Raw genomic sequence first — 25,255 nt, 5'->3', positions numbered from 1 at the left:
CCATATAACGCTCCATACAGAATACTGGCCCCCATAAAACGCTCCATACAGAATACTGGCTCCCATATAATGCTCCATACAGGATACTGGCCCCTATATAACGCTCCATACAGAATACTGGCCCACATATAACGCTCCAGGCAGGATACTGGCCCCCATATAACGCTCCATGCAGGATACTGGCCCCCATATAACGCTCCATACAGAATAGTGGCCCCCATATAACGCTCCATACAGAATACTGGCTCCCATATAACGCTCCATACAGGATACTGGCCCCCATATAATTCTCCATGCAGAATACTGGCCCCCATATAACGCTCCATACAGAATACTGGCCCCCATATAACACTCCATACAGGATACTGGCCCCCATATAATGCTCCATACAGAGTACTGGTCCCCATAAAATGCTCCATACAGAATACTGGCCCCCATATAACGCTCCATACGGAATACTGGCCACCATATAACACTCCATACAGGATACTGGCTCCCATATAACACTCCATACGGAATACTGGCCCCCATATAACACTCCATACAGGATACTGGCCCCCATATAACGCTCCATGCAGGATACTAGCCCCCCATATAACGCTCCATGCAGGATACTAGCCCTCATATAACACTCCATGCAGGATACTGGCCCCCATACAACGCTCCATACAGAATACTGGCCCCCATATAACGCTACATACAGAACACTGGCTCCCATATAACGCTCCATACAGGATACTGGCCCCCACATAATGCTCCATACAGAATACTGGCCCCCATATAACGCTCCATACAGAATACTGGCCCCCATATAACACTCCATACAAGATACTGGCCCCCATATAACGCTCCATACAGAATACTGGCCCCCATAAAATGCTCCATACAGAATACTGGCCCCCATATAACGCTCCATACAGAATACTGGCCCCCATATAACACTCCATACAGGATACTGGCCCCCATATAACGCTCCATACGGAATACTGGCCCCCATATAACACTCCATACAGGATTCTGGCCCCGATATAATGCTCCATGCAGGATACTGGCCCCCATATAACGCTCCATGCAGGATACTGGCCCCCATATAATGCTCCATGCAGGATACTGGCCCCCATATAATGCTCCATACAGAATACTGGCCCCCAAATAATGCTCCATACAGAATACTGGCCCCCATATAACGCTCCATACAGAATACTGGCCCCCATATAACACTCCATGCAGGCTGTTCCCCCCCACATAATGCCCCACGCAGGCTGTTCCCCCCCACATAATTCCCCACGCAGGCTGCTCCCCCCACATAATGCCCCATGCAGGCTGTTCCCCCCACATAATGCCCCATGCAGGCTGCCCCCCCCATATAATGCCCCATGTAGGATGTCACCCCACCTTATAATGCCCCATGCAGGATGACACCCTCCTTCCTTATAATGCCCCATGCAGGATGTCACACCCCCTCCCTTATAATGCTCCATGCAGGATGTCACCCCCCTCCCTTATAATGCCCCATGCAGGATGTCACCCCCCCTTATAATGCCCCATGCAGGATGTCACCCCCCCTTATAATTCCCCATGCAGGATGTCACCCCCCCTTATAATGCCCCATGCAGGATGTCACCCCCTCCTTATAATGCCCCATGCAGGATGTCACCCCCCCATTATAATGCCCCATGCAGGATGTCACCCCCCCTTATAATGCCCCATGCAGGATGTCACCCCCCCTTATAATGCCCCATGCAGGATGTCACACACCCCCACCTCACCCCCTCGATTATATTGCCACAGGCCTCCATATAATAAAAAAAAAAAATCAAATACTCACCTCACATCTCACCTGCTGCCGCTGCTCCGGACTCCTCAGCGTCGCTGGCCTCATCCTGCTCTGCGCTGTGACTGCTCAGGAGGGAGCGCGGTGTAAAGACGTCACCGCGCCCTCTGACCTGAGACGCCACAGTGCAGCAGCCGGGGAGGATGCAGGAGCTGCTGCGGAGGCACGGGGAGGGGTAAGTATTGTGCCTAGGTGCCGGGACCCTGAGCAAGCGGGGGGGAGCGGGCGCTGACAGTGAGGGCCCCCCCCCACCTGCTCAGGGCCCCGGCATTTGCCCGGGTGCGCCGGGTACTGACGCCGGCCCTGGTGTGTGGCTTGTGTGCCTGCTTCTAGGTGGGGGGGGCAGCTGCCCCCCCCCCCCACCCCACGGTGGGTACGCCCATGCAAAGGTGTGTATGTCAATGGACCTTAAATAGGTCAAAACCTGATGTGCAGCGCAACAGAGGGCCGCGGACCAGGGTGAAGGAGGCAAAGACCGGGATACTCGCGATAGGTGTGTAACTGTTACCACTTAGAGCATGCTCATATGGACCTAAAAGGGTTGTCCAAGCTACTCACTCCTGCATTGGGAGGCTGGTGGTGCTGACGACATCTGGTCAGTACCTACCAAGAGGTGTACGTGATCGGCAGGTATCACACACTTGTCTTAATAGCTGGGACTGGTGTATAATACCTGCCGATCATGCATGAGTCCCCCACCTTGTTCCAGATGTGGCACTGTGGAAGATGTCCTATGTATTAAGGGGATCTTGTACGGAAATCAAACCAAAAAGCCAAAAGAGCTTCACCAGTAAAAGTAAATAAACAGCACATTCTTCTTCCAGGCCTCCGTCTTGTGTACTGAAAGCTCAAATTGTCAAGAAAGCCAGGGTCAGCTCTTCAGAAATGAGCCAGCTATGTAAATATCACCTACGTGTCTTTGTTCCTCTCAGCGTGCCTTCGCAGCCACATTGTAGAAGTTCAGGCCCCCATACACAACCTTTGATAGAAAAAAGCAGAAATCTCTTCTTCAACCTTTTTCCTTCTAATTTCACAATTATCGCAAACAAAAGCCCCCTCTAATTTTCTATCTATATCCTCTATAAACAGCAGAAACACATAGAGTAGATTCCCATTCATACATTTTTAAGTATAAACTTTACTCTCTGGAATCCTAGCTCCAAAGTCACTAGTGACACATTGCCCACCCCCAATTGACTCACTGGTGGTGGGTGTAGGCGGTGATGATCTGGTGATAGTTATAAGCCAGACATGCTATGTCCATCGGCTTGCAATGGAGTAGTGCTATTCTCATCCCTTATGGTGACCCAGTGGTGGTGTTTGCAGTATCCCAGGCTACTCTTCCTTCCCCTAAGTCCGCTGTCCTCTGTTGTGCTCCACGTGGGGTTTTGTAAGTTGATCAATGACATCATCTCGCTAGACTTATTTAAGGCTCATTAAGACAAACATGTGTGTCTTGGAATTGAGACTCCAGTCCTATGTTTGGTGTGCTCCACCATCTGTGCTGTTCATGCTTGCATTCATCGCTGCTGCTCCCGAGATTCATTGTGTGTGCCATGTCCTTGCCACCCACATGCCTTCCTGCTTGCTTCATCAATGCCCAGGATCCATGTGCCCACCCAGACCTGAGGGTTTAGAGAATCCACATCACCAGCTGAGCCTAACACTAACCCAGTAATAGTGCCCTCTGAGTGTCAACTTAAAACAAAATAATGCACCAAGAGTGCCACCTTTAAAAAGTATTAATTCCCTCTGAAATAGTAATGATGATTCATGAGTGCCCTCTCCAAAAGAAATAATGCCACCTTTGTGACACTCCCTACAAAAAAAAGTTTATACTTATCTAATCAAAGTGACCAGTCCTCTCTCCCATTTCGTACAAAGCGGGGCTCGGTATAGGCGGTAAAAAGCAGTGACACCATTGCGCCTTGACGCTGACGTCTTGTCAGCCATGTGCCTACAGTAGCCTATGACTCCCAGCTCTACCATAGAAACTAAGTATATATATCTCGAGTATTGAGGATACAGTTCAATGTGGTGCTTGTAAGATATTTCGGTCATGTGTACAGCCCTGGATCTTCATCACTAGCAATGCCACTGCTACATTCTTTATTTTCTTTAGAAATTTTGCAACCCTATGAGTTTTGTGCCTAGAGCAAACACCCCTGTGGACTTTCCCCATTCTACTCCTAGGGAGACAGTGTTATATTCTAATGACCTTGTAGCAATATCATTACCTAGTAGTTGATCTGACCACTCTGTTTGGAGAAAGTGATAGACGTATAAGCCTAATGACCATCCTTTAGTGCCGAGTAGCATGCCAGTCCCTGGTGATACAGTGTTGTGCTGTCAATCTTCCACTTCTGAGAGGGTCTACAGTATCAGGGGTAGTGCTGTGGCCATTCTCTACTGATCTGATTTTGTCTATTCCCTGGTGCGCAAGGACACTTACCCTATTAGGCTATGTTCACACAGCGCGTTTTTTGGTGCGTTTTTTAATGCAAACTTTCAGCAGTGTTTTACAGTACCAGCAAAGTCTATGATATTTCAGAAATCTCATGCACACAGCTTATTTTTTTTCCTGACTGTTTTGTCAAAGAGCTGCGTTTTTGCAGAATGGAGCATGTCACTTCTTTCAGCATTTTTTCTACTTTATTTCAGCGTTTTTCACCCATTGAAAGCAATGGGTTATGGAAAATACACTGAAATAAACAACAGTTTTTTTGTTGCATTTTTTTGTGTGCCAAAACCTGTGGAAGTTGAATTAGGTAATTTGTTTTTTTCTAAACTTTATCAGCATGCATAAGAGACAAATGGACAGTGACAAAAACGCAGCAAAAAAACACAGCAAAAAAACAAGCAAAACCTGTTTTTTTGAGGCAGAAACTTTACTGCCAAGAGAGCAGGTTTTACAGAAAAAAACGCACCTAAAATGCCCTGTGTGAACATACTCTTATTGTGTTGGTCAAGACTTATGGCATATGGCTGCAAGCCCACTATGCGTTTTTCAAGCATTTTTGCAGGGAATTTCCACAGCGAAAACACTTAAAAAACGCTTGGTAATACGTGCCCCATGGTCCCCAATGATAATCCGCATGTGCTGTGCACATGCTGCGGAAATGTCCGCTGCGGATTATCATTGCGGAAAAATACGCAGCATGTCCATTAATTTTGCGGACACGCAGCGTAATTGCCGCCATTGACTTGCATTGAATCGCATAATATCCGCATCACTACATGTGCACATGTGGATATTATGCGATTCAATGTGCGGATGGTACCCAGGTGTAGAGAAGAGGAAACTCTCCTCCAGACACAGGTACCATGGTACCTGTGAAAAAATATTTTAAAATAAAGATTATACTTACCTTCCGATGGCCCCCGGTCTCCATAGCGATGTGTCCGGTGTGTTGGGCCGCTCGCGATGGTCTAAAAGGACCTTCCATGACGTCATTTAGTCATGTGACGTCGGCGGTCGCGGCACCTGTCACATGACTAAATGACGTCATGAAAGGTCCTTTCACACCACCGCGAGCAATGCAAGAGACCAGACGCAGGGGAGAAAAGACTGGGGGCCATCGGAAGGTGAGTATAATCTTTATTTTTTACCATTCTTATTCTTTTTTTTAACTAACTTGGTCACACTACTATAAATTCATGCCGGTTGCATGGATTTATATAGTGTGACCAATTTGTCAAGCACTTTCCAAGTGATGCTAAAATCGCTTGGAAAAGAGCTTGACAACCCGGATGCAGAAATGCATGTGAAGAACGCTTGACAAACGCTTCTACCTGGCAGGAAAAACGCATGTACAATCCGCATGTACAATCCGCATGTACAATCCGCATGCGTTTTTCCTGCCAGGGAGAAGCGTAAAAAATATATTTCTGCATCGTGGGCACATAGCATATCACTGCTACATGCAGCTGGCCATACTGTGCAAAAGGACACCTTCTGCTTTTTGTGCACAAGGCCACAAAATACTGCTTACTAAACAGATGTAACCAGTAGAGAAAAAAATATTTTGCAATATTTAACCTTAAAAATAACTTTAATCATCACTTTCAAAATGTTTAAAATTAGAGAACAACAATACAATGGCTTCAACAAACTACACAGATGAATGAAAAACTTGCAAAAGTAGTACGGTACATCTGAACATCTTTGGGTCATTATTTTTACTTAAATGCCTGTATTTTTGTCTGTAAACTATGTTACCATTTGAGTATTCTTTAAAGGGGTTGTCCGCTACTTCGATAAGCCTCTTCTTAAATGCCGGAGTCCCCCAAGTAAAATAAGAAAAGCCTATGCTTATTTGCAACATTTACGTTACAGTGTTATGTTACAGCCAATTATTGGATGTTCGCTGTGAAGGAATATACAAGTGCTTCTCAATAAATTAGAATATCATCAAAAAGTTAATTTATTTCAGTTCTTCAATATAAAAAGTGAAACTCATATATTATATAGAGTCATTACAAACAGTGATCTATTTCAAGTGTTTATTTCTGTTAATGTTGATAATTATGGCTTACAGCCAATGAAAACACAAAAGTCATTATCTCAGTAAATTAGAATAATTAACAAAAAACACTTGCAAAGGCTTCCGATGTGTTTAAAAAGGTCCCTTAGTCTGTTTCAGTAGGCTCCACAATCATGGGAAAGACTGCTGACTTGACAGATGTCCAGAAGACAGTCAGTGACACACTCCACAAGGAGGGTAAGCCACAAAAGGTCATTGCTAAAGAAGCTGGCTGTTCACAGAGTGCTGTATCCAAGCATATTAATGGAAAGTTGAGTGGAAGGAAAAAGTGTGGTAGAAAAAGGTGCATAAGCAACCGGGATAACCGCAGACTTGAAAGAATTGTTAAGAAAAGGCCATTCAAAAATTTGGGGGAGATTCATAAGGAGTGGACTGCTGCTGGAGTCATTGCTTCAAGAGCCACCACACACAGACATATCCAGGACATGGGCTACAAGTGTCGCATTCCTTGTGTCAAGCCACTCATGACCAATAGACAACGCCAGAAGCGTCTTACCTGAGCCAAGGAGAAAAAGACCTAGACTGTTGCTCAGTGGTCCAAGGTGTTGTTTTATGATGAAAGTAAATTTTGCATTTCATTTGGAAATCAAGGTCCCAGAGTCTGGAGGAAGAGTGGAGAGGCCACAATCCAAGCTGCTTGAGGTCTAGTGTGAAGTCTCCACAATCAGTGATGGTTTGGGGAGCCATGTCATCTGGTGGTGTAGGTCCACTGTGTTTTATCAAGACCAAAGTCAGCGCAGCCGTCTACCAGGAAATTTTAGAGCACTTCATGCTTCCCTCTGCCGACAAGCTTTTTGGAGATGGAAATTTCATTCTCCAGCAGGACTTGGCACCTGTCCACACTGCCAAAAGTACCAATACCTGGTTTAAAAACAACAGTATCACTGTGCTTGATTGGCCAGCAAACTCACCAGACCTTAACTCCATAGAGGATCTATAGGGTATTGTCAAGAGGAAGATGAGAGACACCAGACCCAACAATGCAGACAAGCTGAAGGCTGCTATCAAAGCAATCTGGGCTTCCATAACACCTCAGCAGTGCCACAGGCTGATCGCCTCCATGCCACGCTGCATTGAGACAAAAGGAGTCCCGACCAAGTATTGAGTGCATTTACTGAACATACATTTCAGTAGGCCAACATTTCGGATTTTAAAAACCTTTTTCAAGCTGTTGTTATAAAGTATTCTAATTTACTGAGATAATGACTTTTGTGTTTTCATTGGCTGTAAGCCATAATCATCAACATTAACAGAAATAAACACTTGAAATAGATCACTCTGTTTGTAATGACTCTATATAATATCTGAGTTTCACATTTTGTATTGAAGAACTGAAATGATTTTGATGATATACTAATTTAGTGAGATGCACTTGTAGATGAGTAGCAGCCAATCAGCGGCTGTTGATTAGCTGTAGGGTTCACATGACATAATGTTACCTGAGCGCTGGAAGATCTAATGCCGTCATTGCTGGAGTGTGGTGAATAAAAGCCTTTCTTATTTTACTAGGAGGACTTAGACATTTAAAGGGGTTTTCCCTCGAACAAAGTACCGTACATTTTAATCAATACATCTTGGAATAATAATAAGTTCCACAATTAAATGTGTTTAAAAAAATGTTCCTGTGCTGAGATAATCTGTGTCTGGCCATACATGGAAATGGTCTGATCATACCACATCTCCTGGGCAGAGGAGGAAGCAAATGATTCTTTCTTTGAGGTAAAACACTTTGTAAAAACAGGCAGGGAAATATTTACCTCACAAAATGGAGCTGTTCCTGGATAGTAGGGCTAAGAGAGATGTCCCTTGGTAGTAGGGCTAAGAGAGCTGGGCCATACCTCGCAAAACAAGATGGACTGCTCCCTATGCTAAGAACTGACTGTGTCTGCTCTGATTAAAAAATGGAACCACACAAAAGTGCTGGATGACTGCGTTTTTTGTGTTCACTTTTTTTGTGCTGGCTGACTGCGTTCTTTATGTTCTCTTTTTGTGCTGGCTGACTGCGTTCTTTATGTTCTCTTTTTGTGCAGGCTGACTACGATCACCGTTTGTGCAGGCTGACTGCGATAACTACATTCATTATTCATGCAGGCTTACTGCGATCACTGCGTTCACCATTTGTGCAGGCTGACTGTGTTCACAGTGTGCACTATTCACTCACATAGATGGCACCCGCTTCTTGTGCTGACACCACCCCCTATATTGGCTGCATCTGTGTTGGATGCATCTGCTCAGATTTGAAAATCGCATCAGCCCCCTGTGCTGGCTCTGCCCCCTCTTCTAAGCACTGGCTGTGTCAATGTAGAACGCAACCAGTACTTAGCTTTTGAGCTCCATCACACACTTCAACACCATCTCTCCGTGCGGGGAAAGTGGAGAGCCGGTCGGAGCAGTGTTGAAGTGTGTCCTGACCTCACAGGTTGCATAGAATGACATGACGGGCCGGATTCAGCCTTCGGTACTTGAGTTTGACACCGATGTCATAGAGTTTTACTTCCCGCTCAGGATCCACTTCCATAAGCCACTACAAAATCGCCCCATCTGCTCTGGTGGCCTAGGTTATTCTACATTTCTCCCATGATAGCTGCTGCAATAGAAAGATCTAGCCATCTGCTGCTTCTCCTGGGAATAAAAGCTGGCGACCACAATGAAACAAACCCCTTGGTAATTGCTGTGAGGAGACACATGTAGAAATGCATGGTATTTATTCAGGCAAAGCTGCTAGAGCTGTAGACACTAATTCCACATGTAAAACATCCAAATTCTCCATACTCCCCGGAGTAGGACAACCTCCAGCTGTTCAGAAACTACAACTCCCACTGAGCTGGGAGTATATGAAAATGAATTCTCCCATTAAAGGGGACAACTTCCCGATCAATGGGGGTCCAACCGTTGGGGCCCCTACCAATCCCAAGAATAGAGCGGTGATCTATCATGCGCACTGCCGCTTCATTCATTCTTAATGGTACCACACTTTGCACAACTGGTCTTAAGTGCTCTCATTAGAATGAATGGAGCAGCAGTTTGCATGATCGACCACTGCTCACACAGGACTCTTCAGAGCCCCAGTTCGGGATTGGTGGGGGTCCCAGCGGTTGGATCGCCAGCAATTAGGAAGTTATCCTTTATGCAGAAGATAGAGGATATTTTTCATATTTGCAAATACTGCTTTAAGTAGTGGATCTGGCATTGTTCTCAGCCTGGGAAGACTTGTAAGCGTCTACTGAAAACAGCAGAAGTACCGTATATTAGTTTGAGGCCACGGCCCCACTATCACTATTTGGCCAGTATTTGGTCAGTATTTTTTCTCATGAGTGGGAGACAAAACCAGGAGTGGGCGATAAATGCAGAATTGGTGACTTGTTTCTATTAGACCTTTTCTCTGATTGTTCCTCACCTGGTTTTGTCTCCCACTCCTGAGAAAAAATACTGACCGAATACTGATAGTGGGGATAGTGGTATCCATGACTAACTGTCACTATATGAGTGGTCGTAACCATGGATACCTAAGCTTCTGTAATGCCTGCACATTGGGTAAGCGACACAGAAAATCAGAAGAACTATACTACATTTCTAATTGGAGGTATTTGCTATTATTATTATTACACCTACTACATATTTTGATAGGATCTTGGAAATCGGAATACCCCTTTAAGAATCAAGTATTTTTCACCTTCTGACATCTCTCTTTTATCAGATGCACAACAGATTCTCATAGAGTGATATTATAATAGACAGTACTAGACATGGGGGCTACAGTGGAGGTCCTGGTGTTGGGGCTCTTCCTAAAATCTCATCCCAAGGTAAACAGGCATGTGCATTGGTTAATTAGTGCTGGGGAAAAGGAGCCAACAAGCCACTATGCCTTGCCTAGGGTAGATACGAGGACAACAAACTGAACTTTGCCCCAGATGAAGAAAACCAAACTAGAGCTCTACCCCAAGGCAACCAGTCCTTGTACTCAGTAGTGATATTATAGGTATGATATAGGTATTGTTTTGACATATTTTAGTACTTTATGTGTTTGTTATGGTGGCGTCACTCTATGGTAGCAGTGTGTGGTGGGTTTATTTTAGTACTATATGAATTATTTTAGAGACATTTTTCCTCATTTTCTTTTTTCAAAAAGTGAAAGGGGGCTCCTCAGATGGGTAATCTCGCCACATAAAGTGTCACCAAATAGCCAGGACCCGTGGATTTATATGCAAAGAAAAAAGTGACAAGCAGGTACAGTGTGCAAAGAGTAACCTTGTTCTCACAGAGTTTGTACTATGACATAAAGTAGGGTGATAATATACCTTTAATAAGCTCCATGGTATAAACACTTGTTGTTTGCTCTTGTGATAAGAGCAGAGATATTTGGCAGGTGAGCACAAACACAAGGTCTCACCACTCAGGTTCCTGCACTAACTATGGACAGAAGATGGAGAAGCCTCTCATGATATACACTTGCTCAAAAAAATAAAGGGAACACTTAAACAACAGAATATAACTCCAAGTGAATCAAACTTCTGTGAAATCAAACTGTCCACTTAGGAAGCAACACTGATTGACAATCAATTTCACATGCTGTTGTGCAAATGGAATAGATAATAGATGGAAATTATTGGCAATTATCAAGACACCCTCAATAAAGGAGTGGTTCTACAGGTGTGGACCACAGACCACATCTCAGTACCAATGCTTTCTGGCTGATGTTTTGGTCACTTTTGAATGTTGGTTGTGCTTTCACACTCGTGGTAGCATGAGAAGGACTCTACAACCCACAGAAGTTGCTCAGGTAGTGCAGCTCATCCAGGATGGCACATCAGTGCAAGCTGTGGCAAGAAGGTTTGCTGTGTCTGTCAGCGCAGTGTCCAGAGGCTGGAGGCGCTACCAGGAGACAGGCCAGTACACTAGGAGACATGCAGGGGGCCATAGGAGGGCAACAACCCAGCAGCAGGACCGCTACCTCCGCCTTTGCGCAAGAAGGAACAGGAGGAACACTGCCAGAGCCCTGCAAAATGACCTCCAGCAGGCCACAAATGTGCATGCGTCTACACAAACGGTTAGAAATCGACTCCATGAGGGTGGTATGAGGGCCCGACGTCCACAGATGGGGGTTGTGCTCACAGCCCAACACCGTGCAGGACGCTTGGCATTTGCCACAGAACACCAGGATTGGCAAAGTCGCCCCTGGCGCCCTGTGCTCTTCACAGATGAAAGCAGGTTCACACTGAGCACATGTGACAGACGTGACAGAGTCTGGAGATGCCGTGGAGAGCCATCTGCTGCCTGCAACATCCTTCAGCATGACCGGTTTAGCAGTGGGTTAGTAATGGTGTGGGGTGGCATTTCTTTGGCGGGCCGCACAGCCCTCCATGTGTTCGCCAGAGGTAGCCTGACTGTCATGAGGTACCGAGGCGATATCCTCAGACCCCTTGTGAGACCATATGCTGGTGCAGTTGGCCCTGGGCTCCTCCTAATGCAGGACAATGCCAGACCTCATGTGGCTGGAGTGTGTCAGCAGTTCCTGCAAGATGAAGGCATTGAAGCTATGGACTGGCCCGTTCCCCAGACCTGAATCTAATTGAGCACATCTGGGACATCATGTCTCGCTCTATCCACCAACGCCACATTGCACCACAGACTGTCCAGGAGTTGGCGGATGCTTTTGTCCAGATCTGGGAGGAGATCCCACTGGAGACCATCCACAACCTCATCAGGAGCATGCCCAGGAGTTTTAGGGAGGTTATACAGGCACGTGGAGGCCACACACAATACTGAGCCTCATTTTGACTTGTTTTTTAAGGACATTAGATTAAAGTTGGATCAGCCTGTAGTGTGTTTTTCCACTTTAATTTTGGGGGTGACTCGGAATCCAGGCCTCCATTGGTTAATAAATTTGATTTCCATTGATGATTTTTGTGTGATTTTGTTGTCAGCACATTCAACTTTGTACAGAACAAAGTATTCAATGAGAATATTTCATTCATTCAGATCTAGGATGTGTTATTTGAGTGTTCCCTTTATATTTTTGAGCAGTGTATAATGTAGAGGGAACCCAATATCAAAAAGTCAGACCCCATTACAGTCGCTGTCGTTACACCTCACAGGGCAAGATATCTTATATCTGTGACTCCTATGAGGGATTTGCTATTAACCTTTGGTCATTGCCTTCTGCTTGGAGGATTTCAACTGTTTTCAGCTTTTAGTGGCACATAAATTTGAAGGATAGGGTGAGCTTCAGTTGCAGTGTCCCTCCTTGCCCAATATCAGTTTCACATCCACCATGATATGTCATCCTTTATTTCGCAAGCATCTTTAAGAATTGAATGATGAGTTGTAAAATCCAATGATGTGATGGAAGATATAGTTTTAATTTCACAATTTAGCTAGAAAAATGAGATTGAAAAACGGATTAGTTGCTGTTAGTAATCTCTACTAACCAAATCAGCTCCACTGATCCACAAAATCTGCATTGGGTGGGGTCTTCTCACCTATACAACCCAGTGTCTCTACCATCCAGATTACATCCAGATATGATAAAGTTCATTGCTAAAGGGCTATTCATGAGATAGTAAGGTTTCAGGTAATTTACTGATCGCTGGGGGTGCAACCACTGGGACCCTTAGCAATCCAGAAAATGGGGATTGCACAGCACTCGACTACTTGTGGCAGTCCAATAGACAATGAATACAGTGGAGTTTGAGTAAGCGCACCTCCAACGTATATAACACTGATCCCTGCTGAGTTTAGTTCCCAGATTTAAGAGCCCTGTACTTGGGACCCCCAGAGATCAGTAAATGATCCTTTCTCCTATAAATAATTTATTATATTGCGAATAACCCTTAAAGGAACATTATGTCTACAACACTCAAAAGAAAAGCACTAATTATCTTGACCATAGCAGATATTCTGTAGTGTATTTAAATATTGTCCTCACTTATATAGCGCCATTAATTCTACAGCGATTACAGACATTATTGGCACTGTCCCTATTGGGGCTCACAATAAATTCCCTATTAGTATGTCTTTGGAGTGTGGATGGAAATCAAAGTATCCGGAGGAAACCAGCGCAAAAACTCCTTGCAGATGTTGTCCTTGGTGGCATTTGAACCCAGGACCCTAGCAAGGCATCAGTGCTAACCATTGAGCCCTCGTGCTTCAGCGTGGGCATACCACTGGTGCAACCTATGCAGCCGCACAGGGGCGCAAGAGGTAGGGGGTCCACTTCTACCTCCAAAGCATGTGGAGCTGTGCGTTATACTGAACTATTGGTCTTCAAAGGGTCAATATACTGTTATTGCACAGGGATCCTATTCTGTGTCCATCAGTGGTGACTATATACCCTGGCCTACAAGCCACAATGGCTTGTTGTGTGTTCCTCCCCTGCACCAAGTAGCTCCGTAAGCCACCCACCTACTCAGCGGGATTCCAGCTATGTGCTTTGGAAAACACTTGCAGCTGCAAACACTACAATTTGGTGGTCTTAACAGCATCGGAGGAATCTGGCATTTGTACAACAGCAACAAATAAATTTTGTAGTAATTACATTGTAGAAATTTTGCATCTACAATAATATTGGCCGCTTACACAGATGAAAAAATATTGTCTGTAAGGACACCTGCATAGAGACTTTCTAGCATGAATCCATTACTATAGAAGAGGATGATTAACCATATCACAGCATTAAGTAACACTGATGCCACCTTGAAATCTACTAAACACCTCCGCATTCACCCTAGCTCCTACATCTCCAAAAACAGTGTACACAGATTTTTTTTGTCTCCATATCTGCTATACGAGGACCAATTTTTCTTCCTATTCTCCACCACTGATGCTTCACTCCACACCTGTCCTCTCCTATTTCTCTTTCCCTTTCACTAGAGCAGGGATGTCAAACTCAAACACACAAAGGGCCAGAATGAAAAACTTGGATAAAGCCAACCAGTATACAGTATAATGGGCCCCACAAAGTCCTCCATACAGAATAATGGGCCCCAGGTAGTCCTCAATACAAAATAAAGGGCCCCACATAGTTCTCCATACAGAATAATGGGCCCCTCATAGTCCTCCATACTGAATAATGGGCCCTACATAGTCCTCCAAACAGAATAATGGGCCCCACATAGTCCTCCATACAGAATAATGGGCCCCACATAGTCCTCCATACAGAATAATGGGCCCCACATAGTTCTCCATACAGAATAATGGGCCCCACATAGTCCTCCATACAGAATAATGGGCCCCACATAGTCCTCCATACAGAATAATGACCCCACATAGTCCTCCATACAGAATAATTGGCCTCACATAGTCCTCCATACAGAATAATGGGCCCCACGTAGTCCTCCATACGGAATAATGGGCCCCACGTAGTCCTCCATACAGAATAATGGGTCTCACATAGTCCTCCATACAGAATAATGGGCCCCACATAGTCCTCCATACAGAATAATGGGCCCCACATAGTCCTCCATACAGAATAATGGGTCTCACATAGTCCTCCATACAGAATAATGTGCCCCACATAGTCCTCCATACAGAATAATGGGCCCCGCATAGTCCTCCATACAGAATAATGGGCCCCACATAGTCCTCCATACAGAATAATGGGTCTCACATAGTCCTCCATACAGAATAATGACCCCAGATAGTCCTCCATACAGAATATTGGGCCCCACATAGTCCTTCATACAGAATAATGGGCGCCACATAGTCATTCATACAGAATAATGGGCCCCACATGGTGCTCCATACAGTGTAATGGGCCCCACATAGTCCTCCATACAGAATAATGGGCCTCACATAGTCCTCCATACAGAATAATTGGCCTCACGTAGTCCTCCATACAGAATAATGGGCCCTACATAGTCCTCCATACAGAATAATGGGCCCCACATAGTTCTCCATACAGAATAATGGGTCTCACATAGTCCTCCATACAGAATAACGACCCCACATAGTCCTCCTACAGAATAATGGGCCCCACATAGTCCTTCATACAGAATAATGGGCCCCACAGAGTGCTCCATACAGAATAATGGGCCCCACATAGTCCTCCATACAGAATAATGGGTCCCACATAGTCCTCCATACAGAATAATGGGCCCCACATAGTGTTCCATACAGAATAATGGGCCCCACATAGTCCTCCATACAGAATAATGGGCCCCACATAGTCCTCCATACAGAATAATGGGCCCCACATAGTCCTCCATACAGAATAATGGGCCCCACATAGTCCTCCATACAGAATAATGGGCTCCTCGAGAGAGAGAGCGCTTACACTCCCTGGATATAATCACAGCTAGGGTGACAGTAGGTAAACAAAGCAGAATTTTATATGAATATGGAAGTACATGTGGACACCTTCTGCCAGCGCATTAAGAAGCTTTAGGATGGGTACATACGTCGCTCACATCAAGACATTAAGTCTCCTTCAGATTCCCCCTGCAACCCACCCAACCCCCGACCCCAAGGAAATAGCTAACACCTTTAAAAATGTTTATTTAAAACTGTACCACAACAACCACTCAGTCCAGTCTCGTACCCTCAAGGAACTAATTGTGGCCATAGAATTTGCAAAAGCCATTTCTAACACCCAGACAGCCAATGCACTGAGCTCTGATGGCCTTATATTACAATATTACAAAAGAAAAATGTTTCCCTCGCTTCTGAGAACTTCGTCTGCACCTTTGATTCCATAGCAAAAGGCCACACCATGGATACCTGAGATCTGATCTGATCAAAACAAAAGTCAGTCAAGTCAATGCACTGTCAGGCCAAAAGAAGGAAAAGCCCCTGCATTATGTGCTAGTCCCTGCCCTAATAAATCTCTTTTACATGCTGACATTAAATTATTTGCAAAGATACTGGCAGTCCAGCTCTCTCCTCCTCTACAGTCTTATTCACACTGATCTGAGAGGATTCCTCCCCTCCAAACAGACAAAAGTCATCATTACAAAAGCACTGAATATCATCCATATTGTCGATGCCCAGAAGGTGAAATAAATATAAAGAAAAGAGTGCGCTAATAGAAACTTTTCAAAGCTGAATATAGATACCAAATTAACTTTTCAACACATTAAAGTGTATTGTATAAAAAAAAGCTGCCATCTAATAAAGGTGCTCCTAACGTAAATGGGATCTGTTATATAGGTATAATTTGCCATGACCTTCTTAGATGGAAAAATGTTTCTTTCTTTGCCTCTTGAATGGTAAATTATGAGCAAGAGAAAGTAAGGTATGATGGAGGAGATCGTCTTTCTCCAAAGTGTGTTGGACCAGCAAGACACTCCGTAAACTGTGACGTCCCAACCAACGAGTAAACGAATCTCATGCAACCGGCCGGGGCGCGGTGAATCAGACTTCTTTATCCATCGGATACTATGGTGAAGGAGAACTTCTTTCTCCAAAACGCGTTGGACAAGCAAGACCCTCCGTAAACTGTGACGTCCCAACCAACGAGCAAACGAATCCCACACCATAGGCCGGGGCGCGGTGAATCAAACTTCTTTATCCATCGGATACTATGGTGAAGGAGATCGTCTTTCTCCAAAACGCATTGGACCAGCAAGACCCTCCGTAAATTGTGACGTCCCAACCAATGAGCAAACAAATCCCACACCACCGACCGGGATGCGGTGAATCAAACTTCCTTATCCATCAGATACTACTCTTGGCAGTTCATACCTTCTCTTGCTCGTAATTTATCATTCAAGATATCATACTGTAAGGTGAGCTGGGGGGACATCATACTGTGTGGGGGGAGCTGTTGATCAAGATACAAGGGCTAAATAATAGGCGCATATGATTTATGAACTTTATAAAAATCAGTAAATTATATGGTATTGATTCACTGCTACTGGTAAGATGTATATTATAATCAGCCCTATCATAACATGTATTAGCAGAAGCAGCTAGTCAACATGCCTAAATCAACTCAATGTTAAGTGATACAATTAATGTTAATATAAAATTATTATAATTAATATATTAATATTGAGCTGAATTAATTTCAGCCTATTGGTTCGGCCCCCCACAACAGTCACGGTCACTCATGTGGCCCTCCAGGAAAATTAATTGCCCATCCCTGCTATAGAGAGTACTCACTCCAGGCAAATCAGCACTGTCAATACCCATTGAGAGAGGCATCAAAATACGTGTGTGGAATGGAGGCAGCGATTAGCACACTAGGTGCAAATTTTATAGAGTCTATATGCTTAGTTTATGTTGTCAGTTTGGCTGACAGACTCCCTTTAAATATTCGCCCTCAATAGTTACTTAAGATTCATAAATCGCCCAGGCACGTTCCCTGGATCAACGCCCCATTGTTTAATCCACTACCCAAACCTGTAATATTATATTTTTCATCCAGGCCCTCCCTGAATTTTTTCAATGAATTAACAATCACAACTTTGCGTGGGAAAGAGTTCCATAATCTCACTGCTCGTACAGTAGAGAATACTTGTCTGATGATGAAACCTTCTTTACATCTAGAGTGAATGTACTTATGTTACGTAACATTACCATCATTTCCTTCTTGGGTGTGTTCCAGAAATGTCACAAGTCATTCTACACTGATCAGTTAACTTATAACAACTAATGACAGGTGAACTGACTAACGTTGATTATTCCAGTATAATGGCACCTGTCAATTGATGGATATAATAGGTAGCAGATGAAGAAACAGTAGGAAAAATGTGCAGGTGTAAGGAAATAAGCAAGGAACATATTAGGTCAGGGTATCTCCCAATGGCAGGTCATGTGGGTCGCTCCTGGCATTCAGTGGCTAGTGCCCACCAAAAGTGATCTAAGAAAGGGCAACAGATGAATCAGAGACAGGTTAACGAGTGCCCATAGCTCATTATTGTGTGGGGAGTGAAGGATAGCCCATCTGGACTGATGCCACAGAGGAGCTACGGTAGCCTGAGACCGGTCAGAAGGCCCATGTTGACCACTGTGCACCACTGATGCTCTGGTCAATGTTTTGCTAGGAAACCTTAGGTCTTGGCACTTAAGTGGATGTTACTTTGACACATTTCACATATCTAAATACTGCAGCAGACCAAGTACAACCTTTCCTGGTAACAGTTATTAATGGTTGATTAGAGGTGAAAAATCCTAAAAGGTTACATGAAACCCCTTCCCACCAGGGCCAATATTAATTTATTTCCCTTTTGTTTTGTACTATCCTCCTTCCAAGAGTCAGGGGCTTGTTTTTATTTTCACGATGAGTTGTAGGTGAAGTTGAGTTGTGGTTGCGGTGAAATGGTGAAGGAAAAAAAAAACAATAGAAAGTCTGCCATTGTTTTTTGAGGTTTTGTGTCTAAATCACTCATTTTGTGGAAACATGACCTGGTAATATGATCTACGGGTTAGTACGAGTACAGCGATACCAAACTTGTACAGTTTTTATGTTTTACAACAGGGGCGGTGATTGTTTTGGAGAGCTGAACCAACGGTACGAACGTAATTCTACTCATTACTATTGATTTATATTATTATGACTCAATATTGAGCAGAATTAAGTTTGTGACTAGCTGCTACTGCTAATACTTGTTACGATAGGGTTTACTGTATTGTTATCAGGAACAGCTAATGAAAACCATATAATTTACTGCTTTTTAAGCCTCGCTCACACAAGTGTATAACTTGGAAGAGTGCTCTCTGATGCATTATCGGATAGCACTCGGCCCAATGGGCAGTGCAAATCAGCGATTTTTCCTCATGCTGATTCGGCATGATAAGATAATCACAGCATGCTGCAAGTGGCTCCGCGAATCAGACCGCGTGCACTCATTCATGTCTATGGGTGCATGTAAAACATCGGACTGCACTCGGATATAAAGCAGTAAATCATACTGCTCCTGTTTTATCAGCCCTTGTAGCTTGATCAACCGCTCCCAGGACAATATAATGCGCCCATAGAGTTTGATTTCCCCACACAGCCCCTCAAACAGTAAGATATCCCCATGCTATTCAAACAGTGATGTCTCCACAAAGCCCCCATATACAGTATCATGTTCCCACACAGCCTCCCATGCAGTAGGATGTCTCCACACAGTCCCCCACTCAGTATGATTTCCCTACAGAGCCCCCCATGCAGTACGATGTCTCCACACAGCCCCCCACTCAGTATGATTTCCCTACAGAGCCCCCCATGCAGTACGATGTCTGCACACAGTCCCCCTCTCAGTATGATATCCCTGCAGAGCCCCCCATGCAGTATGATGTCTCCACACAGCCCCCCACTCAGTATGATTTTTCCTACAGAGCCCCCCATGCAGTATGATGTCTCCACACAGCCCCCCACTCAGTATGATTTTTTCCTACAGAGCCCCCATGCAGTATGATGTCTCCACACAGCCCCCCACTCAGTATGATTTTTCCTACAGAGCCCCTCATGCAGTATGATGTCCCCACAGTTTCTGAAAATATGAAAAAATAAATCAATGAAAGTGCTCACTTGACCCTGTTCCTCCAATGCGCTGCTCCGGTCTGTGCAGTGTACTGAGGCACAGCTGGCATAAGGTAGTGACGTCCTGGTTCCATCAGTGTATATGTGGCACCCCAGGGGTCCGGTTGCCACAGTGGCATTGCCTCCCTTACAAGGGGTGATGCCATGCCTGGAAGCAAGGAGGGGTCCCCTAATCAAGTTTACCAGCATACAACACTTTCCTGGCACCAGACCAACAAGGGGATCTCCTCCCCTTATCAACTGGGATCTGGAGGCGGGGTTAGTGAGAGTTAGTTGAGAGGAGTTGAAGACAGGGGAGTGGAGCTGTAAGGCAGCTCACCCCAGAGGAAAGAAGCGCAGAAGAACCGGACACCGGAGTCCGAGGTTGTGGTGCACTGAAGGCCCAGCAGCAGAATCCGGAAGGCAGGAGACTGCAGTTCTCCTAGCCCCATCAGACGCCCGGAGGCTCAGCAGCACCATAGGGCCCAGCACCGCCACGTGGGAGCGACACTCCAGGAAGGCCCGAGCTGCCTTCCATACGGATGAGAGAAAAGACGTTTTACTCAGGGACGAGGGCCACCGCACAGCTACAAGCAGCAGGGCCAAAGAGATTAGTGGAAAGGGAAGGCCTCCAACTTCACCTGGTGAGGTGGATCCCCAACTTGCTCCCAGGCCGTCCGGACCTCTACTACCAGCTAGTACCCGTGCCCCGGTCTGCTTAACAAACCGCAAGTAAAGATAAGAGAAAACCGCCATTAAGCTGTGGACTGGTCATTACCTGCGCCAACACCTGCACTACACCGCACCAACCACATCTATCCTATAGTATCACTACATCCTGCCCTGGAGCTTTGCTCTGCCTGTGGAGAGCTGAACCAACTCTGCTGCGTCGCCATCAGCTCCAGAGGATCTGCACCGCAGCGGCGGCTCCATATAGCCGCATACCACAGGTGGCGTCACGAACAATATATATAAAAACTTTATTCTCCTTTTACTAATCCCCTTTTATTGACCACCCTGGGTCACGGACCAGGTCACCGCCACTGTGACACCCCCAGCATCGACCGGCCCGGCTACCGAGTACCCCACAGCCCAGGGAACGCATCGTATACACCAGTATCTGTATCCCAAGTATGCAAATACCTGTGAAATGGAGATGCTGAGCAGATGGAGGCAGTATGGTGCAGTATGCCACTGTTTCCAGCCCTTTGACTGTTCCTGTCAGCACAGGGACATTCAAGGAGCCGCATTTTGCCAAGGTATGTTTTAAAGGATAAAAAAATATTCAGAAAAAATTTGGCTTACATCATCATTTTCTGAGACATGTAACTTATTTTTTCATCTCAAACCTGTGTGAGGACTTTTTTTTTGAGAGGCAAGTTGTTATGTTTATTGGTACCATGTTAAGGTACAGAAAATGTTTTGAGCGCTTCTTAATGCATTTTTGGGAGATGTGTGGTGACAGCAAGAAATGTGGACACAGGGATCATCTGCCATTGCAACCCATCGGTACCCTGCAATGTCGTTGTGGGGGGCATGATGATGGGCGCTGGAATGCCCCTCCAGTAGCACTTAAATGCCTGTGTAAGAGATTGTCAGCGGCAATCTAATGCAGGTTTCCCCAACTCCAGTCCTCAAGGCCCATCAACAGGACATGTTTTCAGGATTTCCTTAGTATTGCACAGATAATGGAATTATTGCCTGTGAAATACTAAGGAAATCCTGAAAACATGTCCTGTTAGTGGGCCTTGAGGACTGGAGTTGGGGAACCCTGATGTAATAGGTTCAACAGCATCAATCAGACATAGCTCCAATCATGGCTGTTCAAGCTAGGTGGTGGCTGTATAACACAGCTGGCACCTGCAGTGTATGGAAAGGGCTCATCTCCGGGACTCACTCCATACATCCACACCTGACATATGACATACATATATGTCACATAACCGGAAGGACTTAATAGATCCACTACTAATGTCTTATCTTATTGGCAAATACATAGAACACCTTCTGAGATCTTGTGGCTTTCATGTCTAAATGAGTCACAGCAGTTTTGCTGCAAAAGTGTGACTGCAGGCTTTTCAATCCTCACAGAGTGTGCATCGTACACTGGAGATTTGCATATTTCCGGCCACATTCCGACTAGACTTGGCAATCCTGGATGCTGGCCACATAAATACAGGGGAGCTCATTTACTAAACCAGTCTAACTTTTGGACAGTGCAAACTTTGTCAGTATTAAAATGCAACAAATTTATCAATGTGTCTCATACTGGATGATAAATTTGGAGCATCTTTAGACTGCCTAGTCTACGTTTACACCACTTATTGGTTAGTTGACTCTCTTTGGTACACAAAGTTATGCCGAATTGTGATGCAATTTGCTGGTACTGTAAAAGCAGCTTTTAATTTACATAAATATGCATTAAAAACCGCAGCAAAAACGCAATGTTTGAACATAGCCTAAGGAAGCTGCTGATTACCTGATGAATGAACAAATTTCTCATTCATCGAGTGAAATTATTTTTAAGCTTGCTTATAAATCATCCTTCTCGGAAGCACATTGTGCTGGTCAACAGGACTTGTGCTGCTGAGAACAATGACAGACTATGCACCCAAAACGATCATATTACCGATTCTTCTGTACATGTAGCCTTTCTAAAAACACAATTAAGCAACCACTGATCAGCAAACATGTAGCCATTTGGAGGTTGATTATTGCCACAGGTCAACTAGTCTAAATGCATTTTAAGGACTCATGAAGACATCTGTGGATCTTGATCCGATTATGGACCGCAATACACGGACTGACCGTGGGTCTCCAGACCAGAGCGTGGCAGCCTCATAAAAATATATAAAGCTGTCATGCTCGGGTCATGAGATCCGTGGCCAGTCCGTGCATTCCGTGATCAGAATAAGATCCACGGACATCTGCATGAGACCTAAGGGTAAGTTCAGATGAGCGTATTTTTTCTCCCTGTGGGGAACAGACCACGCATGGACCTATGCTAGCCTACGTACTAGTGCACATGAGCTATGTTCCACAAGGACCTGAGGTCCATGTAAGAAACTAATTGCAGCAAGCACTTGCCTGGTCTTATTTAGGGACCAGACAAGTGCAGGTAAATAATAGGCAGCTCCTGTACCTGTCCGTTATGCAGAAGCCACATCTGCAATCTGCGGACATGGCTGGTCCACAGAGTTCAGCTCTTCTTAGGGCTCATTCAGACGTCTGATTTTCACGTACGAGTGCTATCTGTGTTTTTCACGGAATAACGCTCGCACCTGAGAGTCTTTGGGGCCATTCACATGTACGTGAGTTTTTTGCAGGCCGAGAAATCCACGAAAAATTGCAGAGACATGTCCAATTTTGATCTGAGGGTGGAATCAAAATCGGCAATGCAAGTTTATGGGTCCGTTAACTAATCGGACTACACTCGGATGACATTCTAGTGCGGTCTGATTTTCAATGACCGATAGAATGGAGAAGGTGGAGAAACATTTTTTTAATTTCTCCATATACAAGAAAAAGTGATGACAGTCGGATCACACTAATAAAACGCTGAAGGGAATAATCGTTTTTTGTTGTATCTGGAAAAATGAGACATGTGACGCAGCATTGTGTTATCCCTTTGTGAGTTATAGCACTTTTTATAAATGTGAGTCAACCCCAGTAAAGGTAAATTTACATAGGAATTTTTTTTCAAAACTGCTCCACTTCACTGTAAGAATTATTTGAATTGCACCAAAAAATAGATAAAAATGCTTATGTCAATTAAATGTAACTTAAATCTTATCACGTGGATGTCCAATTGCTGACATCCCTCCAAGATCAACATCCATCGAAATCACTGACTGTCCATCATTCCTCCGTCACTTGTTAATCACCTACAGATCTGACTGCCCTGTACAAGGATTATAATTACTGCCCGTGGAAAATCCCAATCCATGACACAGCAGGGACAAGGGACAATTTCATAGAAAGCCCACCAATATATAACTATAACCTAAGCGCAGATGGGACATTCAACTCATTGCAGATGTTGCCCGTATGATTTCAGTGCAGGCATCTGATCTTTCAGAGCAGAGAGTAGGGACAAAATCAGTACCCCCCTCCATCCATCAATCCGGTACAATCAAACAGGGTGAACGAAAACAGACGACTTCTGTACAGATGTTGCAGAAGTTGTGCCTGCAGTCCTATGTACAACTTCAGCGTGCCAAATTGTTTCACTCAAGCCGGCAGTGAAATGGTTAAACATTTCTGCTTTAAGTTGCTATAACTTTGCAAAGGTTTAATGAGTGATGTCCAATTAATTCAGCAGCATAAAAATACATATTAGATGCTTATAATATTTCCGGTATCATTGTGTGATCGGCCATGTGGCCAGCACTAGCCATATGGGCAACCATGCTGGTAACCGGAGCTGGTGATACAGTCCGTGCACTCTCATCAGGGGTAATGACTGTTTCATTCATGCATTCTGTATCACATTGCACTGATAGTAGGTTTGCATTATGTACAAGTATTAGGGTCTCCAGCTGCAGTCCTATGTAACAGCGAGAACAGAAGCAGAGACAATGTAGCCATGCATTTACCTTGGGTTTATTCAAGTAGCAAGCCTTCCCTTCCATTCTGCTAGTAGAGTTTTCCCTTTGTGCTGCTTGCTGCCTGACAGATAATACTGTCAGGTTTCGCCAGCCCTCCCTCCCCAGTGCTGGCCCAGCCCTTTGTAGGCATTGCTAGACATGCCTGCCCCCAGTGTGGGGCCTATGGAGCATGGACTCTATATAACACAGTCCATCCCGGGCAGAGATAAAGGGCGCAGCACAATAACCTGCCCGGATCAATGTGTGCGGCACAGTATTTATAGAGGGTAATAAGAGACCGCTCTGAGCTGATCATTAATAACATTCTGCTCAGGGCTCACTGCAGCATTATATGGCGATTACGTTACACTACAGATAAGGGGACGTGTCCCCAACCTGTCACTGACCCCCGGAAGCGCTGTCCGGCAGCGCAGGTGGGCAATGCGCAGGTGATATAGTATAATGATGTGGGTAGTCATAGCAGGGGGGCGGCCATACCCCTGGTGAAACTCATGCAGCCGCATAGGGGCCCAAAAGCTAAGGGGCAACTTTCACCTCTAAAGCAGCTTCTGTCTCAGACTCATAAACAGGGCATTATTGGGCGGCAAAGGGCCTATAGACTCTTCTCCCACAGGGGCCCTTTTCTGTCAGTGACCACCCGGAGTAGATGGAGAGGATGGATAGATAAAAGAAAAAGAAGAAATGCATAAAGAGAGACTGATAGGTGAACATATGGATGTGAGAGAGCGAGAGATGGATGGGAGAGAGCACGAGAGATGGGTACGAGAGAGCGAGAGATGGATGTGAGAGCGAGAGATGTATGTGAGAGCGCACGAGAGATGGATGT

The 25,255-nt window shown here is 44.9% G+C and overlaps 1 protein-coding gene across 2 annotated transcripts in view; it reads right to left on the bottom strand.

Moving 5' to 3' along the window:
- Positions 1-24,664, bottom strand: part of ADA (adenosine deaminase) — a 108,814-nt gene extending 84,150 nt beyond the window's left edge. Inside the window, exon 1 of one of the 2 annotated variants that reach the window (XM_073683059.1) lies at positions 24,418-24,664. In XM_073683059.1, the coding sequence (XP_073539160.1) occupies positions 24,418-24,453 (36 nt within the window). In that variant the 5' untranslated portion in view covers positions 24,454-24,664. The remainder of the gene's footprint in view (positions 1-24,417) is intronic. The other variant, XM_073683060.1, reaches the window with a different exon arrangement.
- Positions 24,665-25,255: the final 591 nt, after the last annotated feature.

The sequence above is a fragment of the Phyllobates terribilis genome, unplaced genomic scaffold, assembly GCF_046119375.1.
Source record: "Phyllobates terribilis strain yellow unplaced genomic scaffold, ASM4611937v1 Scaffold_5__5_contigs__length_657084704, whole genome shotgun sequence".
NCBI classification, from domain to species: domain Eukaryota; kingdom Metazoa; phylum Chordata; class Amphibia; order Anura; family Dendrobatidae; genus Phyllobates; species Phyllobates terribilis.
This window is presented reverse-complemented; position numbering and strand designations above follow the sequence as displayed.